Source organism: Vigna unguiculata, chromosome 3, assembly GCF_004118075.2.
Source record: "Vigna unguiculata cultivar IT97K-499-35 chromosome 3, ASM411807v1, whole genome shotgun sequence".
Classification (NCBI taxonomy): domain Eukaryota; kingdom Viridiplantae; phylum Streptophyta; class Magnoliopsida; order Fabales; family Fabaceae; genus Vigna; species Vigna unguiculata.
Window position 1 is genome coordinate 7,361,570 of NC_040281.1, and position 22,305 is coordinate 7,383,874.

At 30.5% G+C, this 22,305-nt stretch overlaps 2 protein-coding genes across 7 annotated transcripts in view; both read right to left on the bottom strand.

The window, feature by feature from the left end:
- LOC114177788 overlaps positions 1 to 9,020 on the bottom strand; it is a 29,201-nt gene extending 20,181 nt beyond the window's left edge. Inside the window, exons 1-4 of one of the 6 annotated variants that reach the window (XM_028063318.1) lie at positions 7,121 to 7,242; positions 6,787 to 7,037; positions 4,699 to 4,749; positions 4,383 to 4,615 (exon numbers count right to left, since the gene is read on the bottom strand). In XM_028063318.1, coding sequence (XP_027919119.1) covers positions 4,713 to 4,749; positions 6,787 to 7,037; positions 7,121 to 7,156 — 324 coding nt within the window. In that variant the 5' untranslated portion in view covers positions 7,157 to 7,242 and the 3' untranslated portion in view covers positions 4,383 to 4,615; positions 4,699 to 4,712. The other 5 variants (XR_003603204.1, XM_028063316.1, XM_028063320.1 and 2 more) reach the window with 5 other exon arrangements.
- A 1,639-nt stretch (positions 9,021 to 10,659) lies between these two features.
- On the bottom strand, positions 10,660 to 14,069 carry LOC114177785. The gene is made up of 8 exons (XM_028063311.1): positions 13,779 to 14,069; positions 13,526 to 13,702; positions 12,970 to 13,056; positions 12,612 to 12,872; positions 12,344 to 12,508; positions 12,178 to 12,231; positions 11,913 to 12,059; positions 10,660 to 11,306 (listed from the first exon to the last, which is right to left on the bottom strand). Exons 2-8 carry the CDS (start codon positions 13,688 to 13,690, stop codon positions 10,932 to 10,934), a joined length of 1,254 nt encoding a protein of 417 aa, XP_027919112.1. The 5' UTR covers positions 13,691 to 13,702; positions 13,779 to 14,069; the 3' UTR covers positions 10,660 to 10,931.
- Between the last annotated feature and the right edge of the window lie 8,236 nt (positions 14,070 to 22,305).

The following is a 22,305-nucleotide window of genomic DNA, read 5'->3' on the forward strand; positions in this document are numbered from 1 at the left end:
CAGTTTAGAAATTAATTTTAAAGTGTTGTTTAAAGTAAAAAAAAATGTAGCTTTTAGTTTAGACAATGATTTAGTCACGATTTTTCAATCATGGAGTATGAAGCCGTATAGTCAAATGAAACAACGATTTTTATTTTTTCTCCTAAAACCACAAATGTGTTTGAAAATCGTTTCCTAATAAAAACAATAGATCACATTTTTCGACCGACGTTTAAACAACATTTTATTTCATAGTTTTACACAACACATCTTAGATGTTGTGTATTCTTTAGGCAATGGTTATTTAACTGTTATTCCATTAGGAATCAAAATTTTCGATTGTAACTTTACCTACATAGTCTACGCCATACGATAATTGTGCAACTTGCAATAATCTTTTCCTGAACAAATGACCTACCATGATGTTTTTAATGTGTCATGTTTTTTTGGATCAACGAATGTTTCCTTTGAGTCTTAGAGGGAGATGACGTCAATGCTTGCACTTTTTTACTCATATACAGTTTAAAGTTTCTAATGTTTTTTTCGTTAAAGAAATCATTGTGTTAATAATGAAACGTTATTGATTTACATCGTATATTGTACTATTTATATTGTATTAATGAACTTTTACCTAGATGATCTTGGTCCACGTGCTTAATTACATAAAATAACTCGTCTAATACTCTCCTAATGCGTTATAACCATTACCTTGATTTAATCATACTTCACCATTATTGATATGTTTTGGCTGACATGATATCGCATTGTCTCAGTATATTCAGGCTGAGACCATCTTAGGTCAGGTGAGCGAGATGCTTCCAGGTATGAATAGTACAAGAATGGTACAAATAGTTTAATGTTTTATCTCTTTATATTTATTTTTATTTTTTTTCATTATAAGTATATTTTGCCTATGTTTCGTAAAATATAATTTTAACTACAAATTTGATACGATCCCCTATACTTTATTTTTTTCATTTTTCTTTTCAATAAATTTTCATGTGATACGAGTGATCGGTAAACTTTAAAATGTCATTATTACTATTGACATGTCAAACTTCATAATAAATATAACATAATCTTAATCACACTATACAAATAATGGGAACATGATGTGAATAAGTAGGAAATGATAACATTGACGTTCTAATTATCAAAAGAAAATTCATTACCAAATAACAATAGTGTTTTTCAAAATGGAATCCAAATTTATTAGTATACGTTACATAAATAGATAAATAAATATAAAAAGCATTTAAAAATTGAATAAAATATGGTTTTAGCTCCATTCTACGGTATGAGTTTAATTATAGAATTTACATTTAAAACCAAAACACTCCTAATTACTTGAAACGGAATATATTTCCTTATAGGCTATTAAAATATTTATACTACTTTGCATACACACTTTTCCTTTTTCTTTCTTATTTGGAAAATAAAATCATTTCACTTTTGTTTTTACTTTCCTTTTTCTTATTTCCTTTTTTTTTTTCTTAAACCATAGAAACCTAAAGTACATAACTTCTAATAAAAGTTCCAATGTAATCTATGATTAAAAAAAGAAGTAAGCCATTATTGTTCAAAATTGTTTGTTTTATTCACAGTATATATGAACTTATCAACTACACATTATTAACGAAAAAATATTATATTAACAACTAATATTAGTTAGTACTAGTATAATTTTCAAAACAATTATTATAAAAATTACACCTCAGTAAAATAATAAACCAGACCTCACCCAAACAAAATTTATAAATATCAGTAAATTTATCATGCTTAAAAATTTTAGACTTAATTATCTTTTTTATTTTATTTGATTTAATTTCCATACACTATTAATTTTTGTTCATATTTCATGTATTTTTTTTTCAAATTTGCTATTTATTTTACAAGAAATAATTTCCTTTTTTCATTTTTTTAAGAATTTTAATTAGTATGTAATTTATTCTTAAATAATTATTTTTTTTCATATAATCTGCAAGTATTTTTCATATAGTTTTCTGCGACAAGTATTTTATATAAAATATTTTTTTAAAAAATTTGAAACAATTTTTTGCCATTATCTTTTTATAACAAAATTGGTAAGTATTTAAAAAAAATAAATTAAAGACAGAAAATATATACCTTTTTAGTAGTAATATTGATAAAAGTTTGACCAAATTATTTACATTTAAAATATGTAACAGTCTAATAACTTTCATTCATTTAGTTTCATAACTGTTAATTATCAACAGTTTTAATTTATGCATAATAGTTAACAAGGGATATACAGCGACAATTTACAAAACTAATGATGTCAATTCTAATGGATAAAATAGTTATAATACTATATTTTTAAAATTTAGAATTTCTTTAAATCCTAAAGAAATTACATGTTTATGATTTTAAAAGTGAGAGACTTGATTAAATATTTTTATCAATAAAAAGCTTATATTGAACAAAATAAATGAATAATAAGGAAGAATAACTGATCCTAATTTTTAATTAGACTATAACGGAAAATTATTTTATTTTATGTCATGTCCTTTTTTTTTTATATTATCCTTTAAATCTCATGTATTAAAAAATAGCTTACATACGTAAGTTAGATCAGTTAGTCCAACTCATGTTAATGCTGCTTGCATCGGTTCGCAATCAATGTAAAAAAAAAAAAACAAATGTAAGTATGGGTTACTTGTTGGTAGTGCCGAGTCCACTCACACCCATAGATGGGTCTTTTACTGTATAGACTATTGTTATGCAGTTTTTTACTGTACTTCCACAAATATTTTTCTGCACCCTGTAAATTTTTGTATTTTGGAGTAATTTAAAATATAATTTTTATACTTTAAAATATATATTTTGGAATGCATATTTTCTTTTGTATTTCAGCATACATAATTCGTAGTGCAAAAAATATTTTTCAAATTATATCACTCAGAATATATTTATATTTTGGATTGTGCAGTTCATAATACATTATTAATTTTTTATTTCAAAATATACAGATTGAAATATAATTTTTTGTATTTTGAAATACAAAATTTATGAAAATGCATATAGAAATGATAGAAGTACATGAAGAAATTATCCCTTGTTAATCTTTGACTATTATTGAAAAGGATTTGATTATAGAATTTAACTGGAATAAATGATTTTTAACTTTTAATTAATCATGGATTCTTACATAATTGAAAGTTATAGAAATTTTTATAATAAATAAGGTAAAAGTTATATCTAAGATGGATTTTAACATATTGGTGATACAAAAATCTCTATATTGGAAATAATGTGACAAAATTAAACCCTTTATTTATTTAAGATTAAATATGTTTGTAATCTTTAAAGTTGGTTGGACGTGAAATATGTTTTAATCTGATACAATTTTATATCCAAACTTTTAAAATCAGTGAATCTATTTTAATATAAGGACAATAATTTTTTTATGTGTTAAATAACATATGCTGACATTTGAGTTAGAACGAGTAAAATGATCTGAACAACTTAAATGGTATTTTAAAGCACAATTTGACACATCTAAACAAATTTGAGTGACTTAGGTTAGAAGAACTATATCTAGTCATCTTGAGTGTCAGGACCAAAATCTATTAAAATTCGCACAAAGAAAAATTTAAATTTCACATCAAAGATAGGTGTTAAAAACATATTTAATAACAAATGCACGAGAGAAGCATAAACTCTACTTATGGATTGATAACAATAGTCTAAGAGAATTGTGAACCAGAGAAATGACGGATGCCCCTCTCATCGTTGTTGTGTGATGGGATCCGTGCTTTGTTTTCGGCTTTCATTTGGTATGAAAACACTAGGATCTTTGGTGTTCGACATTAAGGGATGAAATATTTTCTCTTTATAATGTTTGATAATGATTGTGGGTAGCGGGTTACTCTTTTGGGTGTGGAACTGTAGTTTTAGAACTCTGGGTTCAGAAGGGGTTTAGGCTTGGATCATACAAAAATTTGGATTTTAAGGAATCTTTTTTGCCTTCCACTTTTGGTAAGAACTGGTGCAACACAGTTAGCCATGATGTATGACATCTATTTTTCTTCACCATGCAGAAGTATCCATAACATCTTAATAGTTTACAAACTTCAAAAGTTAAAAATTACTACGTTTTTTCCTGCAAAATGTCCTAATAATAATATTGGGGAGGAGACAAAAATAAAAGGAAAGAACATTTGTCCCCTCATTTTTCCACCCATTCAAATTTCTCAATTAAATGCGATATATACACACAAACACACTCAGACATGTATCGAACCAAACACAGTAAAGAATACTGCACATGAATTGTGATACTATTTATTTTATTCTTTAGCTTCGGAGCAAATTAGCCTGTATATAATATATATACTCAAGAAAAGAAGCATAAAAAAAAAGGTTAAATTTTGAGAAATATGTGATGAGAAAATGTATGTACTATATATATATTTACTAAACAAAGTTCAGTTTTGAATTTATATCACAACACCCCTTCAAGGGCACCTTAAAATTATCTTACCACTCACAAATCACTTTTTACAAGGGTATACAATGTGAAGAGATGAATCAATCAACTACAATAATCTAAGTGTATGCTTTTATACAATGGGGACAGCTTGAACACTGCTAAAGTCCTTGGTGTCATCGTATTCTGAAAAAGAAAAGAACAGAAAAAGATTTCACCATCTATTATCAACTAGACAATTGAGCAATTGAGGATCTCTCGTGTCGTACCAAACGAAGTCTCGTTACATCACTTCATACACATAATTAGCAGGCAATTTCCTATCAAAAGAGCATAAAGCGTGGTAAGTAGAGATACAATGAAGAGTCTAAGGATGATAACTTGCAGCAGATGATCTCAGAATTTGGACGAACAACAAACCAATGTCCTACTTGTATCTCTCATAATCTAAATTCCCAAAAGAACATCAAAATTTCATCGAGGAACCAATGGTACAGGAAATTTAAGAAGGATTTCCTAATATATAAAACTCAATTTGTAGCATGTCTAAAGTTCCGACTTCTCAAATTTTGCTTAACTACTGGAGTAATCACAAGAACTTACACCTATTGAGTAATCAACAAGGCGAACACACTGCTGATTATTTGATAAAATTTTAACCATAAAACAGCAGTTCTTCTGATAATATTGGGAATACAGTCAAGGAAATGGTATTCTGTGGATTTCTAAATAAACCTATTAGCTAACTTTTGGTTCACTGGAATCTTTTATGATGGAAAGAAAATGAATGCATTTCTCACTCCTCTTATTATCTTTGGTATGGTCAGGAAAATAATCATTCCGAAAGTAGACTCGCAATTGGTGATCCTGTCTGTGGTAGTGAGTGATGATGTTAATACACTGGCAATTGAACTGATTCCAGGAATGTAATCCCTTATTCTGAGGGAGTGATACTCAAGATAACGACCACCACGAAAAATTTCGAAAAGTGGACAAACAAAAGTCAGAGATCTTATGCCGTCACTGGATTACGGGTGCACTTTACTCAAAATATCAATCTGTCCGAGAAGGCTATAGATGAACAAGGATTGACTTTATTTGAGAATAGGAATAAATCACTGGTCTGCTGATGCATTTGACTCAAATTGTTATGCTAACTTGAGCTTCATAATTAACTCAAGTACATAAAATCTAGCCGACGGATGTTAAGAATGCTAAAATGAGCCAACTTATGTGTGAAGAAATTCTTCCAGGCAGAGAGGCAATACTAAATATTTTCCACGTCAAATTGACCAAGTATCCGGCCAAAGAAATTTTCTTGGATTTGCCACCATGTTCGTAAACATCATTTCAAATTTGTTCTTCATGGAAAATTCCACCGAGTTAAGTGCAAAGTACTCATTTGGGATCAACCAAAGAAATCTACCAGAATCGGTAAAGGATGGACGTAATTTTGTTCTCATAATATGTTGTGGAAAAGAGACAATGTTTACTTTGAGGTTGACAACGAAAACATAACTGTGAACATATGAGTTGACTACCTTTAATATCATGAACTTTTTTTTCATCAAATTAAAGACATCAACTCTTATGTTCATGTCTATGTGTTCATTATCAACCTCAAAGTAAACGTTGTCTCCTTCCTGCAGCCTATTCTGACAACAAAATTCTGTCCATCCTAATGTTGAATGCTACAACTAGACTAGACCTATTGATACTCCAAATGTCAATCTTGCTATGTGCATTATTAGTAAATGTTATAATATTAGGGCCCATTGTGTTTCAAAAGTAAAACATGCCATATCCATGTATTATTATGTTACTCAAGAATCCTGTTCTATATTATTTCTTTACTTCAACCCCCATAATTTAAACAGCATCTGATATCCTCTATTAACATTATTCGAGTTATTAGGCAAATTCTCAATGCAAAATTTCTTTATTTGGCATACAAAATCATAACCCTACAAGAGTTCCCATGTTCTCATTTTATTCATCACAAGTTTATGACAATTTGCCAACACATCCAATGATCTTTTTTTGACCAAATTTTCTATGGACCAGGTTTTCTCTGAAGCTACTGCAATTTTATAAATAGAAGAGTCATACACGACAACAGTACGCTCATCCCTCTTCTGTTAAAATTTCGTGAAACAGAAGACATAATCATCACTTCCAAAGCTTGTCAATTGCTTAAATGATTAAAGATCATTGACAACAGAAAACAATCTACATTCGTAATACCAGAAACAATTTCTACCTAGGTTACAGCATTTAGAAATGTGAATTTCAAATTGAATAAAATATATAAAGCTTAATAACTGTAAACAATAAATAATAGGCCAAAAAATACTTACTTGAGCTTTGCCACTGAGTTCTCCACCACAGCATAATTGAATAAAAAGCCAATAGAAGGGCAGTACCAGCCATTATTACAGCCCACCCAATCAGATCTCGACCCAATATCACAATCAACCAGGATCCCCAAATTATAAGCACCAAAATTGGAGAAACAACAACAATCCATGCAGAAAGATTCAGGAAACCGCAGAGCAAATGGAGTTGAGGACCTTGCAAGATATTTGGCCATTTTCGAGCAAAGATCCAACTGCAAATAGAAAGAAATGAATAACAATATATGCAAAGAAGCCCGAAATAGTGTCAAAAGGCAGCCATGAGACCTAGCACAACCTTATGTGTTAGGTTCAACAATCCAACTGCTATCATTGTGGATTCATCAAATATTGTAAAATTAATTGTTATAATTATAGAAACATGGAGCAGAATAGGCTTTAATAAAGAGTTGTTTTGAGTTGTACCTATTTGTAGCCTAGGGTCTAGATGAGCATTTACTTGTTTTCAACTCTTCTCTCTCTTTCATCGTATCTCATACTAGCACAAGCTCCCTAAAATATATTTTCTTTCATTTTATTTCTCTCAATTATAAAAATTCATCGATAACTACCAACATAAGCTATGAATTGCTAAACAATATCAAAAACTCATAAAAAGTAGACAGAAATTTTCTTTTCTTTTTTTGCTTTGCTTCACTATACTAACTAATTATTGTCCAGCACAACAAAAATGAGTTAATATTTATTTCTTTCTACCCAAAAATGCCACAAATGATAAGGAATTCCTTTTTGCTAATATAGAAACAATATACAAACACGAAAAAATTCTGCTCCAATCAGCTTGAACATAATTTCACCCCAACTTTTATGAGACATCCTTTTCTTCTTAGGTTCACAAATTTTCAAGGTGTGTTCATATTAATTAGAGAAGTGCAACTTTCTGTAATGAGTGTAACATTACTACTGAATATCTCAATGAACTATAGCCAGCTCGTTAGTAACTAACTTTAGTTACAACTGTCTACAATTTTGTCTCTAATTCATAGGAATCCCATGGTTATATATATATATATATATATATATATATATAGTTGGATCCGCATCATTGCAAGTTTGAGTTCATTTTTAGCTCAACCGTGAAACCTAGATGCCTCTGAGTGCATCATCCATTAACACCTTTCTCTGCTAAGGAATCTTCTCCAGTGTTGTTGTTGGCAGTTATATTTTCTAACTCTATTTCCAAAAAACAAGAATATAAGAATTGGTTGATTTTGTGCTGGTAAGTTGAACCAACAATCAAAGGCCACATCACGTTCCAATTAATCCATTACTTACACCAAAATTCCTCACACCTGAAGATAGCAGACCATACCTCAAGAGCCTATATCTAATGGGAGTAAAAGATCAGTTGCTTATTTCTTGGTTACAATCTTGATTACTCAAAATATGCTTCCTACAATTTTTGGATCAGTGTTCTCAAAGGCCGATGGCAAAACATGGAGAAGGAAAAAAATTTCTGGCACATAAACACTATTACGGCATATGGCACCACCATAACAAGCCTCCCTTCAGAAATTGCATATGGCAATTGACAAAAGTTCTGCCAGAATATTCGAAAATGACAACATTTAGCAGCATTGAATCAGATGCAACAAATCATGGCAATTATGAGATAAAAATTCAACCCTAATTTCACCTTCACCTGAACACAAAGGCCAAACAATTTTGTCCAGAACTTCAAACCATGATGCTTTAAGATCAAACAATTTCTGAGTATCTTCTATGAATCAAACCCTATTTGTCACTATCACAGCAATTTGTGATACAATTTAACCCAAGGAGTGACTCAACGAATTTAAAAGCCAACTGAAAAGTATGAATCTATTGTTACCTTGCTTAGCAATAGACTTGATCCAAGGCCAATAAAGTGATACCTAGTCCTACCGCAAGAGGCTTGTCTTGAAAATTTCCAAAAGAAAACTACAAATATGGTAAATGTAGTAAAATCCACTTGTCTTCCGGAAACACCACCACAAGCCAGTATTGCACAAAACCTTCTCTCGGGTTTTGAATACCGAGTTCAACAATACCAACCTTGTCCCAAATGATCGCAAGAGTCATTGCAGAGGCCTCAGATTTCTTGGTGGTCATAGACATACTCTATTCGGTACCAACTCTTTTTCACATTTGGTCATGATGTTTCTAGTTGTCACAATGATTTAAATCAAAGGTTAGGCAGAGTCACACATACAATGATATTGCATTACTTTCCCAAGGATTCCTAAAAGCTTAAATTTTTCGTTGAAAACTTATGATGGCTTTATATCTAAGTATCTAAAATTCCCCCACACAACATCCATTGAGCTTGACTTTGAAGCACATAAAATTATATGACGGTCTTGCCAAAATTAAACATTTTTTAAAAAAATGAGGGTGGAAGAATGAACTATTGTCATGGATGCTCTAATATCATATTAGAGATCAAAACCCACAGGTTAAAGCAACTTGGTAATCACTGCATTTTCTAGCTTCTTTTGCCAGCAATAGCTGGTAAAGAAGGACTACAAACCCTCCTGATTTGTACTCTATCCCTGATAAATTAAAATTTTATAGATAGAGAAAAAAATAATAATTAAATCTAATGTGAGTATTCCTAGGTAGCCTAATGGTATTCAGATCCCTAAAAAGGTGACTGAAAGGGTAGCATAATGTATGAGCTTGCATCATTATGGCGTTTGAGGGAGGTCTGATATACACACAACACAACCTTACTTCAACCAGCAGGAGATGTTTCCTTGACTACACCATGACTGCCACAATGCGATGCAGCCACCTTATGGTTGTGCTAAGGCTTACCTCCAAAAAGAAGCAAGTAGTCCAATGAAATTTGGTAACTGAAACTAAAAAATATGAGAGTATTCTAAACGGAAGTCTTATAATGTAGGATAATGTCTAACCCAACTCTACAAAACCAACTTGTGAGGTGAGGGTGGTTTCCCATTTACATACTCTTTTCAAATTTTATCTCTAGCCGAAATGAGACTAAGAATTTTCCCAATACATCCCCTCACCCTCAGCATTATTGATCTTGGTATGTGAATAATATGATGGGTGACCCTTCTAATGGAACTATGATAGATTCTAATTACATCCTAGAATATGGATTTAGGCATAATTCAACCTCACAAAACTAGCTTCTGAAGTGTCTTCCAATTATATACACACACACATATATATACTTGGAAGATAAACAGCACATATGGAGAAAGGCCTCTAATAATGGAATTAAATATCCCATCTGGTAAACCTTCAAAAATTAAAAAGCAAGAATCCATGCTTACCTTGGAGGAAGTAGCAGCTTGAGAGACACATATTTGGGAAATTAATTTTTAATAACTCACATGAGTCACCCAGCAAAATGCACATATTTGTTACATCAACAGACACAATTTTTAAATGACATTCGTCCAATATTAATACAAACAACATATATGGAATATAAAGGTATGTTTAGTCTCAAATTCATTATATTTCATTAAAAATATACCATAAACCATGCCGTTATAACTTCAGATTTCTAACCCTGTTACTTAAGATTCCAACAGACATACTAAAATTATAAACCTAATACATGGGACTATAGATTTCATGAGAATTTCAGTTTCATTCAGGTAGTCCCTTTTTCTACAAAGGAAACAAAGAGAAATTCAATTAATCACCTACTTTAGCCCAAAACATTGATAGATAAAAAATATTATTTTCTAAGTATATCACGTTGAAGATTTAAAGGTTAGACATATCATTTAAACTTGGCATCCATGCCCCATGTAATACCTCTACGGTAAACACTAGCCGTAACAACGTTGCCAACATGCATCTTCCCGTGGATTCCAACAAAATTACTTAAAAGAATTGCAAAGCATTCAATACAAGGAAGCAACAAGCTCGTAAGGCCCCAGTGATTTCCCACGAAAAAAAATTACAAACGGCCGGCTCTCACAATTCAAGATTGGAACCGAACTGCCACTACAGAAAAGGGTATACAAGATGGTAGGAGAGAAGAGAAGAGCTTTAATACTAGGATTGAATGATACAATAGGCTGCAACTTTTCCTTTTTTCATTTTTTTTTTCACCACATCATTACTCATTAACAATTAGGGTTTTTACCAGGGCCACCATAGTAAAAGTAGTGACCCCAATCCCCATTACTGCCTGTTTGAACATCATAGCAGTTTGATTGCTCAGTGAAGGTGCCAAGGCCTTTGGGTGCCTTGAGATTGTTGGAGCTATCAACCACTTGAATATTTCTGAAGTAACTTGCTTTGCCAAACCCCTCTTCAGGAAAATGGCCACTTCCCATTTGAGTTGAAGTGTGTTGACCATCAGGCTCAGAATTAACAACTTCACCTCCCCACTCTATCATGGAAGCACTGTCAACCAAATATGAGAAGAGGAAAGAAGGCCAATACCCCAACACATAGTCATTCCCAAATTGCATCCACCAGTGTCCCTCTTTTGGATCCTACAAGAACAGAGAAGATAACTAGTTAATAACAGTAACAAAGTTCATGTCTTTAATGAGCATGTTGTTTAGCTCAAACATTAGCAGAGGGAATTTTGTACTATATTAGTCATGATGATGGCTTAAAATACATGTACTGTGTGCTGGCATTTATAGGCATGAGTATGTGAGCATCTCATGACTTTTTTTAAGGTTTCTGAGGTTGAATTGTTAACACTGTCCCATCACACTACAATTGGGGTCCATATGCAACTCTAGATCAAAAGAAGTTGGGAAGAGATACCAGGGATCTGTGCTACAATAAAGAAGATTCTAATGATTCTAGGTAAAAAAGCTTTTACTAGCTAGTTAATTAGTGAGAAATAGTAAAACTCAAGATTATTATACTGGTTATGAATTATCAAACACTTGCATATGGTATTTTACACATGTCATGTTTCTTACGGTCGGTTGAAAGATGTTATATTTCCAACAATCCAAGCACTAGAGACATTACAACGGTCCACAAGTCAAAAAACATCTTGTTGGAAGAATGATGAAATTCATGATGCTCAAAGATTGTTTCTTTCTGTTCATTAATGAGTAGAAAAACTCCTGGGAATTTACCTTCCAGATAAGTATACTGATATCATACTGAGAGTTTCGGTATCCAGAAACTGGGGTAATAGTTGCACCCATTGCTATTTCACTATTCACTTGAATAAACCCCGAGCAGAGAAGATTGTAGCAGCCAGTTGCTTGATATGCATCACTCTATAAAATGCAGAAAGTGAGTTTTAGACAAAAAAAAAAACACACACTATTCTTTCACTAACAAGAAAAATAGAAAGCCACATAGTTCAACATATAAGTTCAAAAGGTAGAAGCTTACAGTCCAGTAGGTGAATAACCGTGTGTTGTTGTCACCATATAAATCTGGGCTAACCTGTTATCAAGAACAAAGTGTCATTGCAATTTACAAGTATAACTCAGAGTTAAAAACAGAAAAGATGCTTAGTTTGTACATTCAGACTAAATGAATAGTGTGATTTTTCTACCTGCCAGCCAGCTTCAATGCTATTGAGATCTTGACCAAATGAGCCTCCTAATATCCACAGCTGAGACAAACTGAACTCGTTAGGTTTTTGTATCTTGGGTTCCCACACATTTATAGTGGCTTTGGCTCCATAATACTTGTCTCCTTCAACATATGCTATTGCATGCTGGTAAAAACGAAAAACAAACCACAAAAACACAGTTAAGAATTAGACCAAGGCTACAACAAAAAAACTGATAACACAAGAAGGAACTCAAAACAGTTCTTACCTGATGACCACTCTGGTTAATTAGATCAGGCTCTGCAGACCTAGGCTTAGGAATTGCTCTGTGCTTCTTCCTACCATACCTTCTCACTGAACTTGCTCTCAGAACATCCTCCTCTTTTGTTCTTCTGACGGGTATTGTGTCCTCAGGGCATCTACCATTCGCATGCCACGCCTGACTAATGGGGATATGAACTTTTGCTTTGGGATTTTCAGATACCTTGTTCTCATCAAAAAGCCCTTCAGGGTGGAAAGAAGGTCTTGTCTGTTAAATCAAAGCATGGTATTGGTGAGCAAATACTCATAAAAAAGAAGAAACACAATGAACAAGAAGCATAGATCTTGAGTTGAAGAAAGTGGACCTGAATCTTGTGATCTTTGAGGAATGGATGATCAAATGCTGGCTGCTTCGAAACAGGCACACAGTCTATCGTATCCCCATCTGGACTCTGCAACACATGAAAAATCATGTCAGAAGAAAAAGAAAAGCAAATCATTACGTACTTCTTTCTCTCAGTACTTTCTAGTTACTGCTTCAAAATTTAATCAATAATTCCATCGAAAGGGCTAGGGCTATAATTTTCCTTTTCAACAAAATAGGAGAAAAAAAATAGTTTGTTTAAGAAATCAGCACACACACATAAAGATCTACATTTCACATAACAGAGAGAGAAGAACCCACAAAATAAACATAGCAGAAATAGAAATAGCAGCTCGCAAGAAAGGATATTTTAACCGAAAGTGTTTGAAAGGTAAAGAATCATTTCATTAACATCCCACCTACAACAACCAAAGACCAAACCAAAAAAGTAATCTTTTTTATTGGGTGCCAAACAGATTAAAACAAGAAGAAACACCCAAATGGGGTGGATTAAGAACATCTCAAAACACAAAAATAAGAAAGAGAAAGAGAGAAACCTGAATGGTCTTAACAGGAGACTTGTTCAAGCGATTCAAGTGCTTAGCAACCTCAAGCTTCTGCCTTGAAACACTGAGTCTAGCAGCAGAAGATAGGGAGAAAAAAACGCCCCACAAACAGAAAAGAAGGAGAATAGTGACACCACAACCACCACTAGAACCCATCACAACACAACCCTTCAAAAAAATGCAGTCATAACATTTGTAATTCCAATCACACTCTAGCAACGAAACTAACAAATCCTTCACTTACCTTACTGTTGTGAACTGAAATGGCAGCCACATAGTGGCGAATTCAGCATAAATGAGGCATAGCTGAAGCAGCTAGGGTTTCCAAGTGAGAGTTCAAGGAAACTAGGGTTAGTACTGCGAAAATTGAAAGAAGAAATAACGAAGAGAAGAAGAAAAAAGAAGGGTTTCTGATTTTGTTTCTGTTTCTCTCTCTCAAGCTCGGATTGTACGTTGAAGAGGGTAAAGGATTGGTGAAGATTAAAACCCTACTCTGCCCCCTTCTCTTTGCTCAACCTCTGTCAACTATATCAACTAAAATATAATATAAAATATAATCAAATATAAAAAAATTAAATTAAATTCCTTCTTTTTCTCTCTCTACGTATGAGAGAGAATAAAGACGAATAATGTGCGTAATGAAAAAAAAACTTTAACCTATTTTTATTACCCTTGGACCAGCTACGACTCACTTTTCAACCCTCCTTCGCCATTAGTAAAACTTAGCAAATTTTTCTTATAATAAATTAAATTCGCCGAATAAAAAATAAGAGTCAAATCATTTAAATATTCCATGTGTATAAATAATACCTAATATATATTAAAAAATATCACTAGAATATATAAAAATTAAAAAAAAAACGTTGTCGCTGAGACATTGGTTGAGAAAGTCAATAATGTAATAGTGACTTGTTTAAAAGTGTGGATTTTGACGTTTAAATAGAATTTTTCGCATTCTTTTGGCTACGGGATCATTTAGTTCCCGTGAATATTGTTTTTCGAAAGTTTAAAAAGTAAAAACTAACCAAACCAACATTTAAACGTCATGTGCAGAAAAATCTGAAAACCTTGTTAGCATCTGACAACTACTTCAAATCCAGTGGCTGATTAAACAGGAGAAAAAGAAAAGCAAATCATTACGCACTTCTTTCTCTCAGTACTTTCTAGCTACTGCTTCAAAATTTAATCAATAATTGCATCAAAAGGGCTAGGGCTATAACATCAAAAGGGCTAGGGCTATAATTTTCCTTTTCAACAACATAGGAGAAAAAAAATAGTTTGTTTAAGAAATCAGCACACCCACATAAAGATCTACATTTCACATAACAGAGAGAGAAGAACCCACAAAATAAACATAGCAGAAATAGAAATAGCAATGAAAACACCATGTGCAGAAAAATCTGAAAACCTTGTTAGCATCTGACAACTACTTCAAATCCAGTGGCTGATTAAACAGGAGAAAAAGAAAAGCAAATCATTACGCACTTCTTTCTCTCAGTACTTTCTAGCTACTGCTTCAAAATTTAATCAATAATTGCATCGAAAGGGCTAGGGCTATAATTTTCCTTTTCAACAACATAGGAGAAAAAAAATAGTTTGTTTAAGAAATCAGCACACCCACATAAAGATCTACATTTCACATAACACAACCACCACTAGAACCCATCACAACACAACCCTTCAAAAAAATGCAGTCTCAACCTTAAAAAGTTGACACCCTAAGAAGCTTTGAAGAGTGAAGTTTCCCCCTTTCACCTTCTTCAGGCACAAAAAATTGCAATGTGGAGAACTACCAACTAGCCCAACCTCACCCCACTTTCTCACTTTCTATGAAGGCAAAGGGGCACCCACTAAACAGCCACACACACAACACATCTCACACTAAGCTAACCCTCTTTTGTTTTATTCCTCTTTCTTCAAATCACCCTTTTCTCTCTCCTTCCACTTTCCATCATCCTCATAATATTATATATCTTATTAACTATTCACATTCATTATTCACTCATTAAATAGTTAAACAAAAACCGTCACTTTCTAGTTCCCTCTTTCTTGTCATTTTCCTCTCTCACTTCTGTTACATAGCACTATATTCGCCTTCTTCTCGCTCTTCTCCACAAAAACAAAAAAAAGGCTCATTTTTTGACTACTTTTTATAATAATAAAAATGGGTTTGATGTTTGCACGGGGAAAAACAAAAAGGGTGGCAAAGGAATAGGAAAAAAAAATAAAAATGAATTGTGGGTCTGTGTGTTCGTAATTTTCATGAATGTGTGCAGTGTCCTCACGCTAGTTTTTGTCATTTAGATAGCCACTGATGTGAAATTGCGAATTGTCAAGTGAGAGTGTGTGTGTGCAGAACTCAATGCCTTTACCGTTTTATCTTTGCATTTCAAACACCAACACGAAAATAAAAATTAAAAATACCCAAAGAAAATAAAATATTAATTTACTTCTTCCGCCTCTAAAAAGTATGTCATTATATCTCTTCTTTGTACTTGAATTAAATTTAAGTTTTAATACATTTTTTTCTTAATATGCTACAAGTTTATTTAATATGATTTTTTTTCTTTAATTTTTTTTTATTTTAAAATAATTAATATGATTTCTTTTTGGTGTTGACATTTCAGAAGTAATTACGTGTTAATGACTAAAAATTCAGAATAAAGTATATTGATTATTTTTAAATAAAATAAAAAATAAAAAAATAAACTTCTCAAATATTATAGCAAAAAAATATTAAGCCTAATTAAAATTTGATCAACGACACACATTTAATTCTAAACAGATAACTTGCAAAATGTGACCACAAAGAGTTTTTTCTTTTTTAAGTCCTAAAACAGATTTCACTTTTGAGGCTGAAATTTTCTTTCTTTCTCCTTTCTTTTGCAACGAACGAGACTGAAAACTTTGCTTTTAAACGTAAAAAGAGCAACTTTTGTCCCGTGTTCTGACTGAGACTATCCGTTACTCTCTATTTTTATTCAAACTATTTTTTTACTTATAAAAACATTATTCTTCTTTTCAAAATCTAACTAAGAAATAAAGTTCAATTATAATGCAGAATAATAATAATATTATTATTCTGAATGTGTTGGGTTTGAAAGAAATAATTAGTGTGGTTAATTTGTTGACCCATCCATTGACTGCAATAAGTAACCACTCTTGGTGTTCCATGAAGAAAGAAAAGAGAGGATAATGTGTGAATGAATAATAATTGATGATTTGATGAATGAAGAAGTGGGTCCATTTGAGAGTGAAAATAAAAGATACATTATGTTTAATGATTCAAAGGGAATCCGATGAAAAAATAAAATAATTTTGGTGATAGTGCTGCATGCACATAACATAATAATTATGCAAATCTCTGAGAGAATCATCTGTAACTTGGCGTCGCATCCACGACCATGTGTTAATTTCATTTCATTAATCTTGTCTTCCACAGACAAAGATTCCTTTGTTCCGATTTTAAAACATGTTTTCCTTTTCAATCCTCTTCCATTATTCTAGGAATCAATCCTCCTGCAATTCTTACTCATCCCATTAATTCTCAGCAGTGGTAGGTTTTTTTAAACTTTTAAATGATTCAAGGTATACAAGAAAGTTGTGGAATTAATTAAATTTTAAATTTATCGTAAATTTGTGTATTATTATTAAATATTTGTTTTTTATTTTATTTTATATTAATTGTAATTTTTAATTAAGTATTTTTTTTTTCTAGCTTAGTGAGGATACTATTTTAAGTTATCTTATTAATTTATCTTTATATGTCAAAATGTCAAGATATATGAGATTTTGTGATATTAGATAAAAACTAAATTGGGCTTAATATCATTATTACTTCATATGTTTGTTATGATGATTTAATATTTTACAGGAGAATGAAACGTGACATATATGTGACAATTTGAGATTACGCGAATATTGTGGATTACGTATTAATTTGCTAAGGTGGAAAATATGATATTTTTTGAAGATTAGAAAGATGATTGTAATAAGATTTTATGTGGGTTGAATAAAGAATGAAATTTTGGAAGATATGGGAAGAAAACTTTTTCAATAAAATTAGTGCATTTGTGGATTTTTCATTCTAATTTATGTATTGGGTGGTGTTCATTAAAAATTGATCGGGACTCAAAAAATCATCCTCATTAGAACAAGTATGCATATAGCTATGACAAGCCTAAGCAATGACCTTCACACTTTCATGACGTCTCTCTAACTCCACAATAAAAAGATGGTAGAGGAACTTATAAATTCGTTTTATTTTTGATCGATGTTGGATCTTTAACAAATTTCTCACGTTAAGATATATATACATCTCAATTTTGAGATTAAATATTAGAGGATAATTTAATGGTAGATAACATAATAGACTTAACAAATAATGAATTAATTTTATTAAGATAACGTCAGACGACTATTTTAAGTAATAAATTTTAAATTTATCTCAATCATACAAAATCAGCTTGTAAGATGAAACTTGTACTCTCTCAACCTTTAGTCACCTCTACCTATGACGTTTGTAACATATGATATTTGTTATTCTACAACTTAAGTGATATGTCATTATCTATATTACTGTGATAAATCATCACTCTCTCTAAATGACATTATCATCAGTGTAATGGAAGGGATACGAATTTTTTAAGAAACTATGGAGATCACATTGAATCAAAAGAAAATTGAGTAAACATTAAATTACTTGTTAAAAATATAAAACCAAAAGATGTTCATTTCCTCATCATCGATAACATAACTCAAAAGTTTCATATTTTAATTAAAGTAATAACCTTCATTTGCCATTTTACAATAACAACGATATAATTTTATATTAACTGTAAAATCTTACATGTCTTAGTAAACAGACACAAGGAGATGTCATGATAAAATAATACTCAAAATATCAATTAATTAGAACTTAATTTAAAAAATCAAACATTTAATAAACTAAACATATTTAATAAAATTTTAGTTAAAAATATATAAATCTATAGATGTTATCAAATTTAATTAAGTAACTATACGTTAATATCTTATACTTGTATTTTTGTACTTTGAATATTTGGAAAAAATATATTAAATTTCGTTGACATTAATAAATCATCAATACAAGATATTACGAGACTACTTTTACCTGAAACTTAAATATATTGAGTGTATAAATTTATTCAATTTTCTCATCTTCATATATTCTTTAGACAACCAATTAAATTATTGTCTATTATAAAATAAATTATTTTAATATATTTTATTGCTACGTAAGGTTGATGATAATATATTATTTGAAAATGAAAGCACTGCTTTCTAGATCTTGTTACCACGTGTTCTTTAGAAAGTTTTTTCATTCAATGTGCTTTTCACGAAAAGTCTATTTAATTTTTATAAAACAATCTTGAATGAAATTAAAATTCTAACAGTCGACCTTTAGAACAACATATATTTAGTTTTATTTTTCTTTTACTACAACTCTTGATCAAAAGTTATAGAAATACAAACACAAAAAAATCAATAAGGGAATTTGCAAATATTTTATATTATTTGATTTAACAGTAAGCAACAGAATATTAGTGCAAAAAAGACTATTGATTCCAGTTTTTTTGTCATTCGATCTCTGTTTTAGACTCGATGCATATTGGAACGAGGTTAAAAGAGATGTTTTTTGGCCTTGATTAACACCTGAGGCCATAAAGACACTTTTCTATCTCGGTTGCAGAAAGACTGGAGCCATAGAATGAATTTTTTGTTTCGGGTAAGAGAGTTTTACTTAGAACACTTTAATAAACATGAAATGAAACAAGATGCAACTATGGTCTTTAATTATGTGGGACAAGTTCATAGTTTTAGAAAATTGGAAATTACTTTTATCAGTCTTTTGTTGTCAAGATGTAAAAGAACACAGTTGTATCTTTGCATGTATAAAGTTATCACTCTTGTTTTATTTTCCAGTCTCCACGTAACATCCTTTTCTACCATAAATATAGTGGACATTGTATTGCCCAGTGTAAAAGACAACATTTCAAACAATTGTTTCACAGTATACATTTAAAAAAAAAAAAAATAGTTCAAAGATTTGGTATAGATTCAATTGTAGACAATTTATTTGACGTGAAAAAAACACGTTTTGAATTTAATGAATGAACTACGTAAATAACATTTTGAAACATCGTACAATAAAGATTTTACATAAAAAAGTTACGTATATTTAAGATACAAAATTTATTTTTTAATATATGGTCAATTTAGCTTTATATATATATATATATATATATATATATATATATATATATATATATATATATATATATATATATATATATATATATATATAGGTTACGAATGATAATGAGTTGAATTGGTAACTTATAGTGTCTACTCTATCCCTCATGTCTAAAACTGATAGCCATTTTGTTATATGTTAGATATATGAAAATAAAATTCACAAGTTTTTTTTTTACACGTGGATTCCAATGAATATTCATAAATATTTTTACATATTATTTTTAAAAATTTTGAATAAAATTATCTTAAGAAAATATTTAAAATAAAAATTTGGATTAAAAAAAATTTAAATAAAATTCAAATTAAGTTACTCGATGTAAATAAATTTGATATTTGTACAAAGGAAATTAAACCATGAGTTATGTCAAAATATAAATTTTAAAAATTAATATTTTACAGAAATAACTTCGATTTACTAAGTTTAATAAAAATATATAAAATTAATTTTTAAATTAATTTTTTATTAATACTCTTATTTTGATCACTTGCATTTTAAATTAAAAAATTAAAATAAAATTTATTAATATTCGTAAATCAAATACCACAATACCCGTGAGTCATCAATATTAATGAGTGCGATCTTTTTTTACCGTCCCTATGTATTGTGTTCGATGAAGAGAAAAAAGAATTAGATGAGAATAATATAAGTATGATTTTTAGTTAATAAACTCATGAAAGAAAAAAACTCTACAAATGTGTATAAATATGTATGAGTAAAATTTATTTATCTGATGTTGTTAGTTTCTTTAAGAAAAAATAATTAGAAGACTCACTTATATATTTGTTAGATTTCTTTTTTGAGAGACATTAAAAAAAATCAGTTTCAATGAACAAGGTAATTATATCGTTTTTAATCCAAAACATTAATGCTATGTTTGAACAAGGTAATTAAAAATAAATTTAAATTTAAGGAATTTTTGGAGGTATTTCAAATGAATAAAACAAAATAATTTTAAATATCCAAAAATATATAAAAAATTCACTCATTTTTACTTCATTTACAAAGGTCGAGACAGATCGTTTAGGTCAAAGATTGATCCAGGTTGAAGTCAATCTAAGTCGGTCCGAGTTGATGATCGAGTTAGGATAACGCTAGTCGATGGTAAAGTTTGATCGATCCAAATTGATGGTTGAGTCGGGTCGATTCAAGTTGTTGGTCAAGCTAGGTCAACTCATCTAATGGATAAGCATGGTGATGGTCTAACCTTTTCAGCCTAGATCAACAAACAATTTAGGTCGACTTAGGTCAAAGGTTGTGTTGGTTCAATCTTAATCGAAAGTCGAGCCGAATGAGTCTTAATTGAATCATCTATAATCTATCTAGATCAAAAATCAAAACAAATAATTTTGAATTGATGGTTCAACTAACTCAACTTAGACTTAAGGATAAAATTGAAAATAGAGATTAAATTATTTTATCCACACTAAAAAATTGTTAAAACTTTGATTTTTACAACTAAACATATGTTGAAAAAACCGACTGAAATATAGTTTATAAAGAGCTGACTTATCTATTCTAAATAGTGTGATTGGACATTGAAAATCCGCTTAAAATTCGATAGTTAAAAAGAAAAAAAAAAACTAAATTTGAACTATGAATAGTACTGCCGAAGAGTAACATAACCTAATATAATTTTGGTTCGTAAAAAGAAAAAAGAAGAATTCAAGTAAAAAAAAAAATTGTCAAAATTTAATGAAAGTGATCAATAAATACAATATTTATTTTTTTAAGAAAACTAGAACATTTGAATGCAATTATTTGCTGAGTGCTATGGAAAACTCATTTTTTGAATTTAAATATTAAAAAGAAAAGCTCACTTCAAAAATTTCTTTAAAATAGAAGAAATTTAAATTTTACACAGACACATCACAGTTAATTAAAGATATAAAAATATGTTTACCTCTAAAAATAATTTTGACATAGAAAAATATATTTAGATATATATGAAAAGGTATTTGAGACATCATAATCCCTGGAGAAGCCGTAGCAGGGTTTCGTCATGTTGCCCTGCAACCTCATCACTAACAAAGAAAGAGTTTGTTTGGACCCTTTGGCCCAACCGCATCACTGACCCTACACGTGTACCTTCACTCATCACACGCACATCACACGCGCGCCCGTGACAGAATCCATCTCGGTACGGTTCGAGGCGCCAAAATAAAAAATAATGTAAAATGTGAATAAATTACGCAACGGTACAATCGAGCTTCGAAACTCTCAAAAGGGAATCCAATGTTGCAACTCCATTCAAACATTAACCATTCTTATGCAATTTTTTTTTTCAACTATATACTTAAACACTCTTAACAGATTTAAAATAAAATGTAGTATTATAATTATATTATATACACAACTTCATCTTTAAATGTGTAGTTCTAGATTTAATCTCTAAACATTTGTCAGAAAGATTAATCCATAAATGTATTTCCCATGAAGAAAAGCCTCTTGGAAAGTTGAGGATAAATATATATATATATATATTATATATATA

Excerpts from the sequence above, each read along its gene's own strand:
- LOC114177785 (XM_028063311.1), bottom strand. The coding sequence starts at position 13,690 with ATGGGTTCTAGTGGTGGTTGTGGTGTCACTATTCTCCTTCTTTTCTGT. Across the intron at positions 12,873-12,969 it reads TCAAAGATCACAAGATTCAG|ACAAGACCTTCTTTCCACCC; the intron begins GTCCACTTTCTT and ends TTGATTTAACAG. Across the intron at positions 12,509-12,611 it reads TTAACCAGAGTGGTCATCAG|CATGCAATAGCATATGTTGA; the intron begins GTAAGAACTGTT and ends CGTTTTTACCAG.